At 37.1% G+C, this 14787-nt stretch overlaps 1 protein-coding gene across 1 annotated transcript in view; it reads right to left on the bottom strand.

Annotated features, from left to right (window-relative positions):
- Nucleotides 1-12670, bottom strand: part of LOC145783114 (dynein axonemal heavy chain 1-like) — a 95449-nt gene extending 82779 nt beyond the window's left edge. Inside the window, exons 1-17 of the mRNA XM_082594888.1 lie at nucleotides 12489-12670; nucleotides 9909-10004; nucleotides 9479-9551; nucleotides 9057-9237; nucleotides 8458-8750; nucleotides 7900-8061; nucleotides 7405-7543; nucleotides 6548-6682; nucleotides 5798-5955; nucleotides 5223-5326; nucleotides 4818-4928; nucleotides 4199-4366; nucleotides 3889-4060; nucleotides 2709-2910; nucleotides 1975-2073; nucleotides 1631-1856; nucleotides 902-1104 (exon numbers count right to left, since the gene is read on the bottom strand). Of these exons, the coding sequence (XP_082451014.1) occupies nucleotides 902-1104; nucleotides 1631-1856; nucleotides 1975-2073; nucleotides 2709-2910; nucleotides 3889-4060; nucleotides 4199-4366; nucleotides 4818-4928; nucleotides 5223-5326; nucleotides 5798-5955; nucleotides 6548-6682; nucleotides 7405-7543; nucleotides 7900-8061; nucleotides 8458-8750; nucleotides 9057-9237; nucleotides 9479-9551; nucleotides 9909-10004; nucleotides 12489-12608 (2642 nt within the window). The 5' untranslated portion in view covers nucleotides 12609-12670. The remainder of the gene's footprint in view (nucleotides 1-901; nucleotides 1105-1630; nucleotides 1857-1974; nucleotides 2074-2708; nucleotides 2911-3888; nucleotides 4061-4198; nucleotides 4367-4817; nucleotides 4929-5222; nucleotides 5327-5797; nucleotides 5956-6547; nucleotides 6683-7404; nucleotides 7544-7899; nucleotides 8062-8457; nucleotides 8751-9056; nucleotides 9238-9478; nucleotides 9552-9908; nucleotides 10005-12488) is intronic.
- Between the last annotated feature and the right edge of the window lie 2117 nt (nucleotides 12671-14787).

Genomic DNA, 14787 nt, shown 5'->3' with positions numbered 1-14787 from the left:
CCCCCCCCCTCCCCTGCTCCAGGCACTCAGCAAAGCATTATGACACTCTGCGACACGGTTAATTTTCATAGGGTTAAGCTTTGTTTTGCAAGTAGTCTCTGTAAGCATTCGAGAAAAATTAGAAAATAAGCCTCTATCTTGTCTGGATAAAATATTACGGTCGCGAAAATTCCCTGTCAAGTAATTTCAATTGAATTGTTGTGGCAATCATAACGAAGAGAAAACCACAGAACATGATAAGTCGCTGAGATTACAGCATCATGTAAAAAGTGTAGCATTTCAAAAACGCACAAGTTGTCAGCTAATTTAGCAAAATGGTGTAACTGTAAATTCACACCAAGTCAACGTTTCAAATCAACACCAAGTGTTTTTAGCGCACTTCTTATGTGCATCATACCCTTAGTACCTACTTAGAAAACATTATTTGTTTCCTTGATTTTGTAACTGCATGTCTTTTTATGTAAGCCCATACCCTCTAAAAGCCAAAAATCATTTAGTTCAAAAGTAAAGCAACTAATTTGGATACTATACATATACTATACAGATACTTTTCTATTTGAATAAGACCTTCTGATGATCCGTTAGGTGAAACAATTTGTAAAGGCTTCAGATAGTAATAACTATATTTGATTTAATTCGCTCTGCTTTGACTTTTTGCTTGGCATTGAGCACTTTTTGTAGTATTAATAGTTTTCATTGTTTTAATTTGGATACTATATATTTTTCAAGCTACAGGATGCAGAGCAAAAAAAAATGGTGATGTTCTGCTTAGAATGCAGCTTCTTGCAACGGAAAATCGAAGCTATTCGTCGGTATGACTCCATTTAAATAGAAACACAAACACCTTCATATTCAACTCATCGTCCATTTGAAATTTTTCGAATCAACACACGACTCTTACTTGGCGGCAAAGTCCTCCTGCGAAAGATTGTAGTAAAACTCCTCAATCAATTCGTAGTCTACCATTGCTCTGTCGATACGCTCTTGATAGTGGAGCAGAAGTTCTGGAACATTTTTCATCCAATCTCGCATTTCAGTGAGCTCCTCAATTGAGTTTGGCTTCTCAAAAAGCTTCCTACTTATCTTCTTGCATTCTGCACACGCCTAAAAAATTTTAGAATTTAAAAATTTGTGTATTCGTCTAATCTTGTTGTTGTGTCATTGAATAACATTTTAAACGTCGGTTTACAAACATATAACATCTACACTTTACAGCAACTACGGGTATCCTAAAATGTCAGAATGTGTGCTTTATTGAACCAATGTGTCGTTGAACCAATGCCCACTTTCTAGTAACCTCTTGAGAAACATTGATAAGATTGGGTAGTCAAAGGCCTCAACCGAGACCAACCCAGACAGCAATTCAGCCGTTTTTTACATTTATTTAGCATCAGCAAACGTAAAATCAATGTAAAAAAACGGCTGATTTGTTGTCTGGGAAGAGTCTCAAGCGACAGCGACGAGCAAAAGCGAGTAGCCCATATGAAATAAAACATGAAATTCTTTGGAATACAAGAATGGAAGGGCGACTGAAAGTACAAAGCCAGTAGAGATATTTCGTTTCAAGCAACAGTAAATACACAAATGAACTATTGGATGGTAATGGGTAGGACCCGATTTATTGACTTACCTCGTCAGCTTGTTGGCGGAGTTTTTTTGCAAGAAGTTCCAATACAGCGTTCGCAAGGGCTTTCCTCTTCTTGCAAAGAGCCTGGCGTACGTTATCCGTATTAATCCAGAATGCTCCCACAACAATGCTAGATGGGAGAGCTGCCTCTAGCTTTTCCTTCTCCAGCAAATGCATGTCGACTTCCGCTTTAACTTGGGCAGCTGTGTGCTCATGGGAGTTGAATTTTCTGAACAATACAACGAGAGATTAAGTGTAGGGCTGTATGCTATACCTTTCCATTGTTGAATTTGACAACAACAAATCACGTAAAACAAAAGAGAGATTACATTAATAACTAATCGTACCTGGTAAACTCTTCCACGTTGATAGCGAATAATTCCAGATACTTCTCGTAACACTTAGCGTACGCCCGCATTGGTATAATTGCCTTTCTTATAGCTTCACTGCAATAATGTGATGCGTTATAATTATCACCATATTCATTGCTGACATTTGTAGCCTACATCTCAGCGCTTCACACGGCAAGCAGCTTCAATGCAGGTGTTAGTCCTGTAGCAGCGGTGCACAGTGTAGCTGTGCAGTTTCACTGCAGCGGTAATGCATGAAAAGTTAAGCTCAGATATTTTTATAGAAGTACTTTTGTTTGCGAAGCGAAGCATTGCAAAGCTTAGATTCAAATTGCAAATGACAAATACCGCAAAAAGATTTTTAACGAACGATTTAAACTGTTGCAACGAAGTAACACCACTAATTTATAGGTAAAAAATGTTGCTATAGAGTTTTTGTGGGCAGATTAATGAAGTGATTACGTGAGTGAAAATTTATGAACAGTAAGTTGTTAGTATTTTACACATTGCGTAGCCCAATAGTACGACGGTCGTAAAGACGAAGTGCCACATCTATCGAAGACACGGGACTGAACCTATGGCTAGACACTCAGAAATTCTTGAAGGTGAACACGAGAATCAAGTTTTTTGCATTTCCACCTACTTACTCTAAATTACCAATCATCCGATATAAGTCTAAAAAAAACAAAAACAATACGTTCATTAAAAAGCAATTTTCATTTAAATCTCACATTATGCTTGTTCTCAATTTCTCTACATAAGGCTCGTGAGCACCGACTGACTCCAGGAGAGCTGATCCTCTCCAAAACAGTTCTTCAAGAACGAATTTCTCCAACTGTGGCACATGCTGAGTAGAGGCAATGGCCTTGTCAAACAAACCAACCAATACCGATTCAAAATTTTCAAGTGGATTGCTATAGTGCACTGTTGTGTCTGAAAGATAAATAGCATCGAAAGAAAAACTCTACAAAAACATGTCAATGCGATGTAATGATAATGCACTTTAAAACAGCGGTTCTCAACCAAAGGTCCACGGACCTCAAGGGGTCCACGAAGCATTTTCAGGGGATCCGAGAAAGTTTCCGAATTTCTAGCATAATTGCTAAATTACGACATTTAAAGATTGTTTGTGGTTTATTTGTAAATCAGGCTGCAGTGGTTCTCAAACTGTTTAAAAATTTCAAAAGGCGTCGCACATAGGTTCGGTTTCCTAACTAAAAAAAAATCATCTGAAAAAGTTAATATTTTTTATAAAGCTATGTATGTTCAGTTTAATGGTTTTGATACAACAGATTGTTGGATCAATGCTTAACTTGGAAATGCAAACGTTAGTCAACAGCCAATTAGCACTCACAGTTTTGTCATGACTGTGATTACAAAAAAATATTGATTACAAATGAAAAAAAGGAGAAATTCTTTGTAAAGGTAACAAAAATTCTATTAATTCTCGATAAAATTTATAGAAAAACGTTGAACGCAGTAACTCCTGGACGCAGTAACTCCTGAACGCAATAACTCCTGGACCGTTACACCGGCATATAGATTGCTAATTTTTGATCCTGTCTGCCAACATATAGCAACTCATAACATAACTTCGTCAACATCATAAGTGCGTCGCAAGTTCAGCAAATTTTACAAAGTGTGTCGCTTGGAGACTTATGCACAATTTGTTTCCGTTAGGAGACGCGATATACTGAAATTTCAGATAGATTTTTTAGGGGTCTGCGATCACTTCAACGGCACCAACGGGGGTCCGGTCCGCCCATACAAAAAGGTTCAGAACCACTGCGTTAAATACGTAAACTTGACAACTTTTGCTAGAGTGGAAACACCAATTCATTGTCAGTGACGTGACAGAACAGCGTGGAAGTTTTCTACACATACCTTCAGCAGAACATACAAGCAACTCACCCATGACAAGATCAATCACAAAGACTGGGTTTCGTTTCGGTTTGTAGTTGGATACAAGGATCGATGTGTCCCATTCCATGTCTTCCGCGCAATTGACGACTTGATAACAAGCATCTAATATCATGGTTGTGAAATGGGTTAAGGAATCAAGCACCAAGTACCGCAGCGAATCCTGAATGAAGAATGGTCATAGGTGTAGGTTAAATATATGGTTTGACATTACTAGTACAGCATTTAACATCGTTAGACCTTCAAACAGCATCATCACGATATAGAAGATAATAATCCTAAAGACAAATTTTTTTTTCACCTGCATACAGAATTTAACCATTTCCATGTATTTCCTCAGCTTGGAGATGCGATACACCTCCCAGCTTGCCTCATGCATGTTAAACCAGCCTTTTCCAACGTATTGGAAACTGCCACGCACAACAGCCCGCAGAGTTGATATCCAAGAATCCTTCAAGAACAACTGCACCTACAAAGCAATAAAACAACTTGTTCAACAGTTACTCACAAGTACTGTAAGTCCTAAAAGAATGACGAAAAAGTTGAATCAAAAGTTTTTGTTTTAAGATAAGTCTACACAAAGTTAGAGAGAGACATTTTATTTCCTTTTTTATTTATTTCCTTTTATCTTTATTTCCCTTCAATGCAGTATTACAAGTCATACACATTGAGCAAATATTTAGGAACGTAACCATAAAAAAGTAAATGAAAAAATTTTCTTACACTGACCCATTCTTGAACGTGGTAGTCTTTCCTTGTTTGCTATAGTTGCCTGAAGCTACGTGAACGCTTTACTACAAAAGGCACACTACTTCAAAAATAACCTCATTCATCATTTCGCATTCGGGGGCTTTTGTATTCGCTGCCACATACACCGTCCACGCTACGTGGGTTTTGAAGCAAAAATAATGAAGACCCACTTGCGTGTAGGCTTGTGATTGGTTCTGTTCAAATTCGTCCAGCTTCATGCTCTTGGTGAGTGTTGTGTTGAAGAGAGACATCAGCTTCACTTTGTTGCATTCAGCATGAAGCTGAGAAAGACCAAGAACATTATAAAACCAAATACTTGGACACAAGCCCTCTGCTAGATCTAACACTACCATAGAGATGGAAAAAAAGACAAGGCCTACAAATCCGGGCTTGTAAATTCAATTTCATGACAATTTTTAATTAATTTTGTCACTAGAATTACGTTTGGTTTCTCCAATAAGGTTAACATGCCTGAGAATAGAGCTTCATTTTTGGTGTAATTAGTATTTAAATTGCTGTTAATCGTAGCAGTATTTTTCCAACAGGTTATACTTTTCTCAGAACAAACATGCTACCTTTGTAGAGGCATTAATCGCTTCCACCCTGGTCCACAGCGAGTTAAACGAAAATTTATCACGATTTTCGTCGAAGTTGTAACGAGGCATATCCTCAAGACGACCTGGGCAAAAAAACCAAGATGACAGTTTTGGAAATACTCATTTTAAATTTCTAGGATCTTACGGCAAGGGGCCTCAGTTTATTAAGTTATTGGCGACAATAAAGATCATGTCACACTTATTGCAATAAAGATGATAGCCTGTACTGTACGTACAATGTTGTACGCACGGTAACTTGCCGCAAAGGCTGCAAAATCGACTTCGCAAGCAAAATAACTTATTGACTATATAGTACATTGGAAGTACCAACGAGAATATAATTCTTGGTACGGTATAAGTGAATGCATTTCTCATGGTTTTACAAGTTCTTGATGTCGTTCTCTTGAGCTTGTAAGGATGAAGGTCCAGCATCCTTTTACAATTTTGGGTTGTTTCTCCAGAATACACCGAAGAAAGCAAACAAAGACAACTCCAACAACAAAAAATAAAAAGCAATACCCATTGCACAGTTCGGATTCATATTTATTTCCAACCTTTGTTAGACAGAGGTTCCTTCGTTGGCTCTGGCAACGTAACGTAGGCAAACCTTTTCGGATTCTTGGATACGAAGTTATCAAATATGAGTTTGTTCATAGTGCGATGGAAGTCAAGGCCTACTTGAGTCTTCAATGTTTGCAAGTAGTCCAGTACGCTTTGAAAACACGCAGTAAATGTTAAATAGATGAAGACTTTAGAAAATACGAGGCTTTAAGTGTTCTGATTGTGACATTTGCCACCATTGTTGATAGCAATCGTTTATGATATATCAATATTCAAAATTGAGAAATACGCGCATGCAAGTTAAGAATCAAAGAGGTCCTTGAAACGGGGCAAAGTCTGAAGTGACAATGGGATGGCCATGGTCATGCAACAAACATAAAGAGCAATAAATGGACCAAAAGAACCACATGTCCCAGAGATTTAAAAAGAACCAAAGGGACACCGAAGAGATGGCGTAATTGATGTTGAAGGAAACAAATGTCGCGTCGCACAGTGAAAGATAGAATGAAGATTATCTGCCAGCAGAGTTATTATTAGTAGTTAATGGTGAGTGATATTTACTTGTATTATCTATGGCCACTGTGGATAGTTTGCGTATGCACGTGTGCATGGTCAGAGTCTCTTGCAACGCTGATATTTCAGTATCCCGATGTACACTATTTTATAGCTACTTTATTCTATAAACTACAAAAAAAAATACTACCGGTACATATAAAAAAAACAAAAAAACATTCAACTCATACACTGGATCTTCTGTTCTCAATCCTATAGTAGAAAGAGCCTTTGACGTCATATTCGAGAACGACAGGTCATCCAGTTGAATTCCATTGGTGGTTGCTTTGTTATCAGTCGGCATACAATCAATGTATAAGTTGTATCTGAAGTTATAAGTTGAACTTGTTGGAAGAATGCCACGCAGCTAACTAGTTATCATCCATCGAGAATGTAAGTAGTTATATTTGTACAGAAAAAGCCTGTTATGATGCTCGATTGCTTGCCAAAGATGCATGCTTGCCTGCCAAAGTTTACATTAAAGACTACCACAAAAACAACATTTGCATTGAACAACCTTGCGGAGATTTTGAAACAAACATTGACATGTAGATCAACCCATCAACTGTATGTACAAACTTATGCATTGCAACAAAGAGTGACTTTGGTAAATTATACCTGAAAATGTTGAATGTTACTTTACAAATGAAGCAATCCCATGTGTGCTGCTGTTGGCTCAGGCAGCCATGGTATATTCACTCATCTTCAATGTTAAAACACAAGAAAATCGATTTTATGCATATCAGGATAGCATTTGGTAGGGGTATCTACCCTGAAGAAGGCACAATGACACAAGTACTCATGGTAAGAATGCACAGTTTCTTGCTTTATCTTCTTGGGCCGAGGGTTTATAGCTTTTCCAGCTTACAAACGTTTTGGGCTGGTGTGTGTATTTGCTGGATTTACCCTTGCAAAGTACATGTTTCTGGCACTCGCCGCAGGAAATTAACAGCATAAATTTCAATTGTAAACAATCTTGGATCCCTCTAATCACCTCACTGTAATAAATACTAAAGATAAAACCATATCACAAATTGACGCAGAATACCTGATCAATCCTTCAGTCCTTTTGCGAAGGTGGTATGCTTCTGCTACTCTGTGAGCGAAGACAGTTGGATCTTCAGCTCGAAACATCAAGCGAACTCGCGGAATCCAGTATTGAGTAGGAAGACTACTTGCTCGGTGTCCTAAACATTCATTTTGTTGAAAACATTTGATGATCGAATCAAAAACAAAGAACCAAAAATCGAGTTAGTAAATTCTTATTTAGCAAACGTTTTGAAAACTAAACTGTCTTCATCTTCACAGCTATAATATTATGAAATAAATATTAATAAAATATGATAGTAAAATAAACGTATATAACTGTATATAGCGAAACTCAATCTATTGCAAATGTATATAATACATACTGTACATCTATATAGCCTAAAACAAACACAACATAATGTAAAAAAATGCCCGTTGAATTAGATGTGGTCAATTTGTAGGCTACCGCTGTCTTTAGGCCGACATGTAGTGAAAACATACAAAGCTCAATTACCATTTTTCTTCATTCCTCCGTTAACGATAGGATTGCCTCTGATGTCGAGTACTCGGCCTTGGTCATCAATTTTCTGCACCAACCACATGTTGTTTTTTTCATCATAGTCCAACATTCCAACATTCACCCATTTGTATGTCAAGTTTGGGTCTTTAGGGTGGCCTGTGATGAACAAACTCATATAACTGACATGTTGTTACTATTGAGGGTTAAACTTCACCTTAAAACTTTTTGTTGTTTAGATGGGAAATCGCAAGCACGACATATAAATCAAAGACATCTTCTCTAGCAGTAGTTGCAACGTTCGTCTTATGAACGTTTCGCGCACCATGATATCATCACAAAATTAGTCGGTTTAATGTAGCGTTGTAGGTTATTCATCACAAATGTACATTTTCTTTTTATGACTTTAGAGTTTAGAAGACATCAACCATGCAAGTTCTTGAAATTTAAGCTTTCATGACCTGAGAAAAATCGTTGTTGTTCTTATTCTAAAACATTGTTGTGCTTAGCTACAAACGAAACGCCATGGCATTCTATAAGACTCAAGTCTCCTACATTGTGATTTTTTATCTTCTGTTGGAAGAAGAGCCTTTCCCGGAACCGGTTTCCTGGATTGCGATCCAGGTTCGACGCCCAATGCAAGCCATTGCTCGGGAGTCTGGCAATCGAAATCGGAATTGTCAAATATTTCAAGAGGCAAAAATGCGGGAAAAGGAGCCGGGTCGGAAGCTTGATTCAATTGAACCATGTGACCATCAGGATCGTATTTTGGCATCAGCTTGGCCGTTTCAATACCTTCCGACAGGAGTAACTGTGACAACTTCTTTGTGGCATAGAGCCGCTTTCCCCTGTATAGACAAGTTAAATGGCTGTGTGAAAAAAGAAGAAGCGTCAAACAAAGATCACGCAACAATGGTTCGATTCTTAGCTGGTATTGTTTTTTTTTTGTGAGGTTAAGCAACGCACATCACGGCAACAAACTTCGTTCAGTGACGCCTAATGCATGCAATAATGTACAGATAACGAAGCTTCAACAACTAGTGGAAATTTCACACTTTTAATGCAGAGCAATTAGTTTCTAAATGTCACAGATAGGGTAGGCTACTGGTAAAAATGACATTCTGTCCTTGCTATATTCATCAATTAACTTTTACCTCTCAATCACGATTTTCCGTGGTACTTCTCCTGGAGCCACATAGAAAGGTGTTTGTACTTTTGGTCGCCATGATTGGGAGGGAAAATCAGTTTTCATTGTGAGCTCAGTGGTGGGGCCCATTTTTTGCTTATTGACTATTTCAGTGAGATCTTCGCCGTTTGGTCCATCAAAAGTAGTCACTAAAAAACGCCAGGTTTATTTACTTTGGGCCAATTCGGCATGGGCCTTTGTATCATGGGTTAATCCTATAGATGTTTGCACTTTTTTTTCTTAGAATTTGTTTACTTTGTTGCATATTTAAAAACTTTAACATAAACTGTCAACAACATAGCCAACCTAGCCAGGGCAGCTAGCCGGTCTCAATACTTTATTGTATGAATAAACTTGATCATCGTCTTCAATGCTTAAATCTTAACTTACCAAATGGTACATGCTCCCTTTTCATGCTTTGGCACAAAAGATCTTGGTGAACATCAGGGCCTGTAATTATGTGCTGCAGCAAAACAAGAGACAAAATTATCATCATTCAAAAACACAAAAAATGTATCCTTATAGATAGATTTACTAACATTGCGTGCCGTATGCTGACCTAAAAGCCTTATGTAATTCCACAGACATGCTGTTTAGATTGCATGTTCTGTAGAGAAGCTGTAGGCTATACTTGGTCAAACTTTTCAGTGTGGTAGTCCTCCTGCAGAGACCCAGGAAACCTTTCTAGCGGTTTTCACCCTGTTTTCAGTAATTATAGAAAATCAAATATTGAAAAGTTTACATATAACATATTGTTAAAAATTGTGATATGTAAAAAGGTGGTGGAAAATTGAGAATGTATAAAAAGTTTTCATCTTACCCCCAGTTCCTCAGCAGCGCCTTGATTAACCATGTCAGAATAAAATCCTCGCTGAATTACCTCCAACTTCTCATTTCGATAGATTTCTTGCAGTGCCTTAAAAAATTTCATTATCCGCATAGCTACAGTGTAGTACAGGGATACTCAACTAATCTTAACAAAGGTTCAGTTTGACAAGTTGAATATTTTTAGCAGGCCGGTGAATAAGTTATTTCACACCAACCACGAAAGTTAAACTATCTGGGAGTGACTATTGGGGAGTCTGGGAGTCGAAGCCCCCCAGCAACTAGGATAATCACAGTAAAAATTGCTTTCTCTTAGTAGAAATCTGTTTAAAGAAGCCCTGAAATGTGGCAATGAGGTTATTCTTCCAAAAGCCCAAGGTCCACCATCAACACCCTGAAGGTCCGGATTCGGACCGCGGTCCGCCAGTTGAGTAGGCCTGGTGTAGTACATAAGAGGGTGGAGTCAAGGTCCTCCCTGAAAGTGATATCTTAACTTTTTTCAAATACAGTTATTACTCTCTAAACCCTTAACAGCCTGTTTCACCCTAAAAGAAAGATCATCAGAAGGTCCTTATTCAAACAGAATTTATTTGAATATAGACCTCTGATGATCCTCCTTTTAGGGTGAAACAGGCTGTCAAGGGTTTAGAGAGAGTAATTACGAGATTTGATTTAATTCGCTCTGCTTGGCTTTTTGCTTGGCATTGTGCACATTTTGTAGTGTATGTAATTGTTTAATCTTAACTTTTTTCAATACTTTGTTGTCTATTATGAAATTTATTAATAGGTGATTTATTTTTGGCATTATAACTTAATTTTGTTCTCTTGTCAACATTTCTAATAGGCTTATGGTGATCAAAAATCTTCAAAACAAAATAATTTAAAAGCATTTTGCAAAATTTTGCTTGACACAAATTTGTTGGCTTGATTTCAAATTTTATTCAGTCTGTTAGTTTTTTTTTATAAAGTAAAACGTTTGTTTTGTTTTTAAATAAAATAAATTTTCTTTTATTGTCATCTTGGAATAAAAAGCAAAAAAAATAAAATATGGTAAACTTCAAAATGTGTGGCCTCATGTTTTTTGAAAATGACTGATTAATCATGAATGACAATATCAAATAAAATACAAAGATGGTCAAAGTTCGATAACTCAAAGGTCCTCAAAACTCTCCCTACATCGAATTAGGTTAAATGGTCCCTGCAAAATGCCTATCAAGCACATGCAAAAACTATCCCTATCTCGAGGCTCTATAACTCGAAACTGTGGTTAACTCAAAGCGTTTTTTGGTGCCCCCAGGGCATCTGCAAGTAGTGCAGCGTTCTGTATCTTGAAATTACTGATACTTTCTACCCATACTTGCAGCAACAAAACTTTTGATCAGTGCATGAGGATATAAGACTTACATTTGCAAATGCAAGAAGGTTCTGCTAAAGCTTTTGTCCATCTAAAGCAGTGTTTCTCAACCTTTTTTGGCCCAACGCCCCCTTCATAAATTGGCAAAATTTTACCGCCCCCCCCCCCCCCCACAACAACAATTAATTATGAAAAGCGAATATAAAACAAAAAATGCTATTAATACTACAAAAAGTGCTCTATGCCAAGCAAAAAGCCAAGCAGAGCGAATTACATCAAATATAGGCTAGTTACCAGTCTCTAAAACCCTTACAGTCTGTTTTACCCTAAAAAGGGGACCATCAGAAGGTCCTTATTCAGATAGAATTCTATTTCTACTAGAGTAAGGACCTTTTGATGATTCTATTTTAGGGTGAAACAGGCTGTAAGGGTTTTAGAGACTAGTAACTATATTTGATAAAAAGCAAATATATATTTGCGAGCATGAAAACAGTAGGACTATAGGCCTACTGGTAGTCAGTGTGAACCTTGGGTTTGGTGAGAAAGTGCCAGTTTTTCCACATCCGGTGTAAAGCCAGTAAGAAACATTGGAAGATCACCTCTTATGGATATGTCAAGTGGGTTGGTAATTGGTATGTAGCAGAAAAACACAGCTGAATCCCTTTTCCACCAGGTATGAAGTAGGAAATGTTACCATGACAATACGAGCTCTTTGACGAAATCTTTATGCTGGGTGGTGGATGGGTTAAACCAGAATGCACCCTAAAAATCAAAACGCCCCCCTTAATCCGAAGTAATCATACTGCCCCCCTGAAAAACCAAAACGCCCCCCGGGGGGCGGTACCGCCCCCGTTGAGAACCACTGATCTAAAGAAACTTGAACAGTAGCCTACATTGCTTTGAAGAAAGTGAAGGCACTAAGAAACTATGCTGGTGACAACTATTTGTGTGTATAATTTATGAGAGTGTACCATCATAGTAACATGTTTTTCACAAGCTATAAATAACTCGAAGCAAATTAGCTGGCCCCTTCAACTTTGAATTAACGAACTTTGACTGCATGTACAAAAATCATGAATTGAGCTCACATGTAAAGTTATAAATTTCCACAAGCCAGCGACACTTTCGTGAAACATCAGTAACGCTTTCAGGCACAATTAACACAGATTGTTTCTATAATCTAAATTCTGCAGGCTAATAAAGTCTCTCAGTGATTCTCACCTGTTTTGATGGAGAATTGGGAATATGAACAGAGGTATGTCTTCTCTTATTGCCTTGAGCAGCTACTGGAGGTTTGGGAAATGAAGACTCTCCTCCATTCCCGCTTGTGTGCATACTCATAGCAAATGGTTAGTAAGCCTACGTTCCAAAATGATATTGGTACATAAGTATACTTCAATGACAGGATGTAGAAACAAATTGTATGAATACAAGCTGCAAACAGACAAAGGTGAATCAATCAGTTGTCTTAAAACAAGAAAAATTCTAGATAGACAGATTGTTAGCGAATAGCTTGTTATAGTTGCTCATAATTACTGCCTAGTAAAAGCACGTTTTTATCACTACCATAACCTTTGGACATTTATTTGACTTCGGCTAACTGAAACACTGCTTGTGATTAAAAAACTATTGAACATACTGTAATTTGTTTAATCATCAGATTATAGCTAGCAGTTCACCAATCACTCCATTTCAACATACAAGTTTTTTGCAAAGTAATGCCACTAGTATCACATTGTGCCAAATTTTGTATTAACAAACTGCAAAAGAACATTTATTATGATCAAATCATTTAGCCTACAAATATCTTGCTTAAAACCTGACACTCTGTGTTCAATCATCAGTCCATATCTATCACCTTAAAATACTCTAATTGAGTCAACACTCAACAGCTTATGGCTAATAATTCAAGAAATAAGTGCATTACAGAACATCTGTTATTAGAAGTTATATGTCAGTAAAAACTTAATTAAACAGTTAGAATGATTCTATGAAGAAATTGTACTTTTTTTGCTTCTTATTAAGACAACAGGAAGCAGCTAAGCTTATAAAGTCAGTTACTCCCAAGTTGTGGAATCTAGATTGTTATGGTGCTATTTTATTCATATTGTTTATAATTGTAGCGTACTACTCTCGCAACAAACAAAGTAAACGTTTTCTCTCTCTCTCTCTCCCAGTATGCTGGCATGACATTTTAAGTGTCTTGCCCAGACATAGCTGCATGATCTGGAGCGGTGTCAAGCTGGCATCCTTTTGAGTGCTGTGCAAATGTTGTCACCATTCACAAATCACCATGTCACCATTGCAAGTGAGAATTCTTTAAAGCAGTGCTTTTAGGTCTGATACCTGGTAACTTCCAAAAGTAATTTCTAAAAGGGCCTTGCTTATAAATTTTAATTCAGGTACGATAAGTTTACAATCTTTCTTTTCCACAAGAAACATCATAAAAATCATTCAGGCAACAAGTTTATTCAAGAAACGCTTCTCAAATTTTTTTATAGCTGTGTGCTGTGCAGCCTTCTTCTTCAATTGCCTTGCCTGAACCAGGTATCGACGACGTCAGATAAATAAAATTAGACCAATTATTCCTATTATATGTTGCATCATGGATGATTGTTTTTGTCTGTCATTAAATTGTTTCAGATGAGTTTGTTTTTGTCTGCCAGGTGTCCGGCTGTCCGCATTCCAAAAATTTTACCAATTAAAGAGAGATGCTCCAGTTTTTGCTTGCTTATTACATGGCCGAGAAACTTATATTGTCTGGTTTTTCATATTTTTTAACAGAGATCTGGTTTGGTTCACTTGTAAAACTTCTTTATTTGTCTTCTTTGCAAGCCATGAAATACGTTGCATTCTACGGAAGCACCACATTTCAAAACATTAACTTTTTGAGCCATTTTTGTTGAGATATTCCTGGTTTCAGAGTTGTAATGAAGAGTTTTAATGTGTAGCCTAAACTACCCTACCCTACTTATTCGGGTGCCATGCTGAAAGCCAGTATATTGAACCGAATTTAGTTTAAAGTACATCTGATGAAATGTCTAGAGCACAAATAAGTGTCTTTTATCTGTTTTAATTATCCCTTCATACATTTGATGTGATGAATGGAGGTTGGTGTTACTTGACAGATAAATTAGTTTTTAAAACTATTTTAAAAAGCTTTAATAGAGAGTTTGCTTTGTTTAACCATAGACAAACAAAACAAGTAATCTTAGCGAGTTTAACATGTTTTATTACACAGAGATATAACATAATTAAAACAAAGTTCAGTTTGTGCTTTTCAATCCGAAGTGTCGTTACTGTTATAGTGCATAGTCAGATTTATCTTATAATTTTCATTTTGTGTATATTGCAAATTTAGGTAATTCCTGATGAGGATACACGTATGTGTCTGAAACGTTTGAGTTGATTTTTTTTAATTATGTTATATATATACTTGTGTAAGTTAAACCAGCTAAGGTACTTTGTTTTGTTGTCTAGTTTAAAAAGACACAAGTGTCAGGTATGTTAACCACAACAA

The sequence above is a fragment of the Aplidium turbinatum genome, chromosome 14 (genome assembly GCF_918807975.1).
Source record: "Aplidium turbinatum chromosome 14, kaAplTurb1.1, whole genome shotgun sequence".
Lineage (NCBI taxonomy): Eukaryota > Metazoa > Chordata > Ascidiacea > Aplousobranchia > Polyclinidae > Aplidium > Aplidium turbinatum.
Note: the sequence above shows the minus strand (reverse complement) of the source record. Positions and strands in the feature narration are given on the sequence as shown.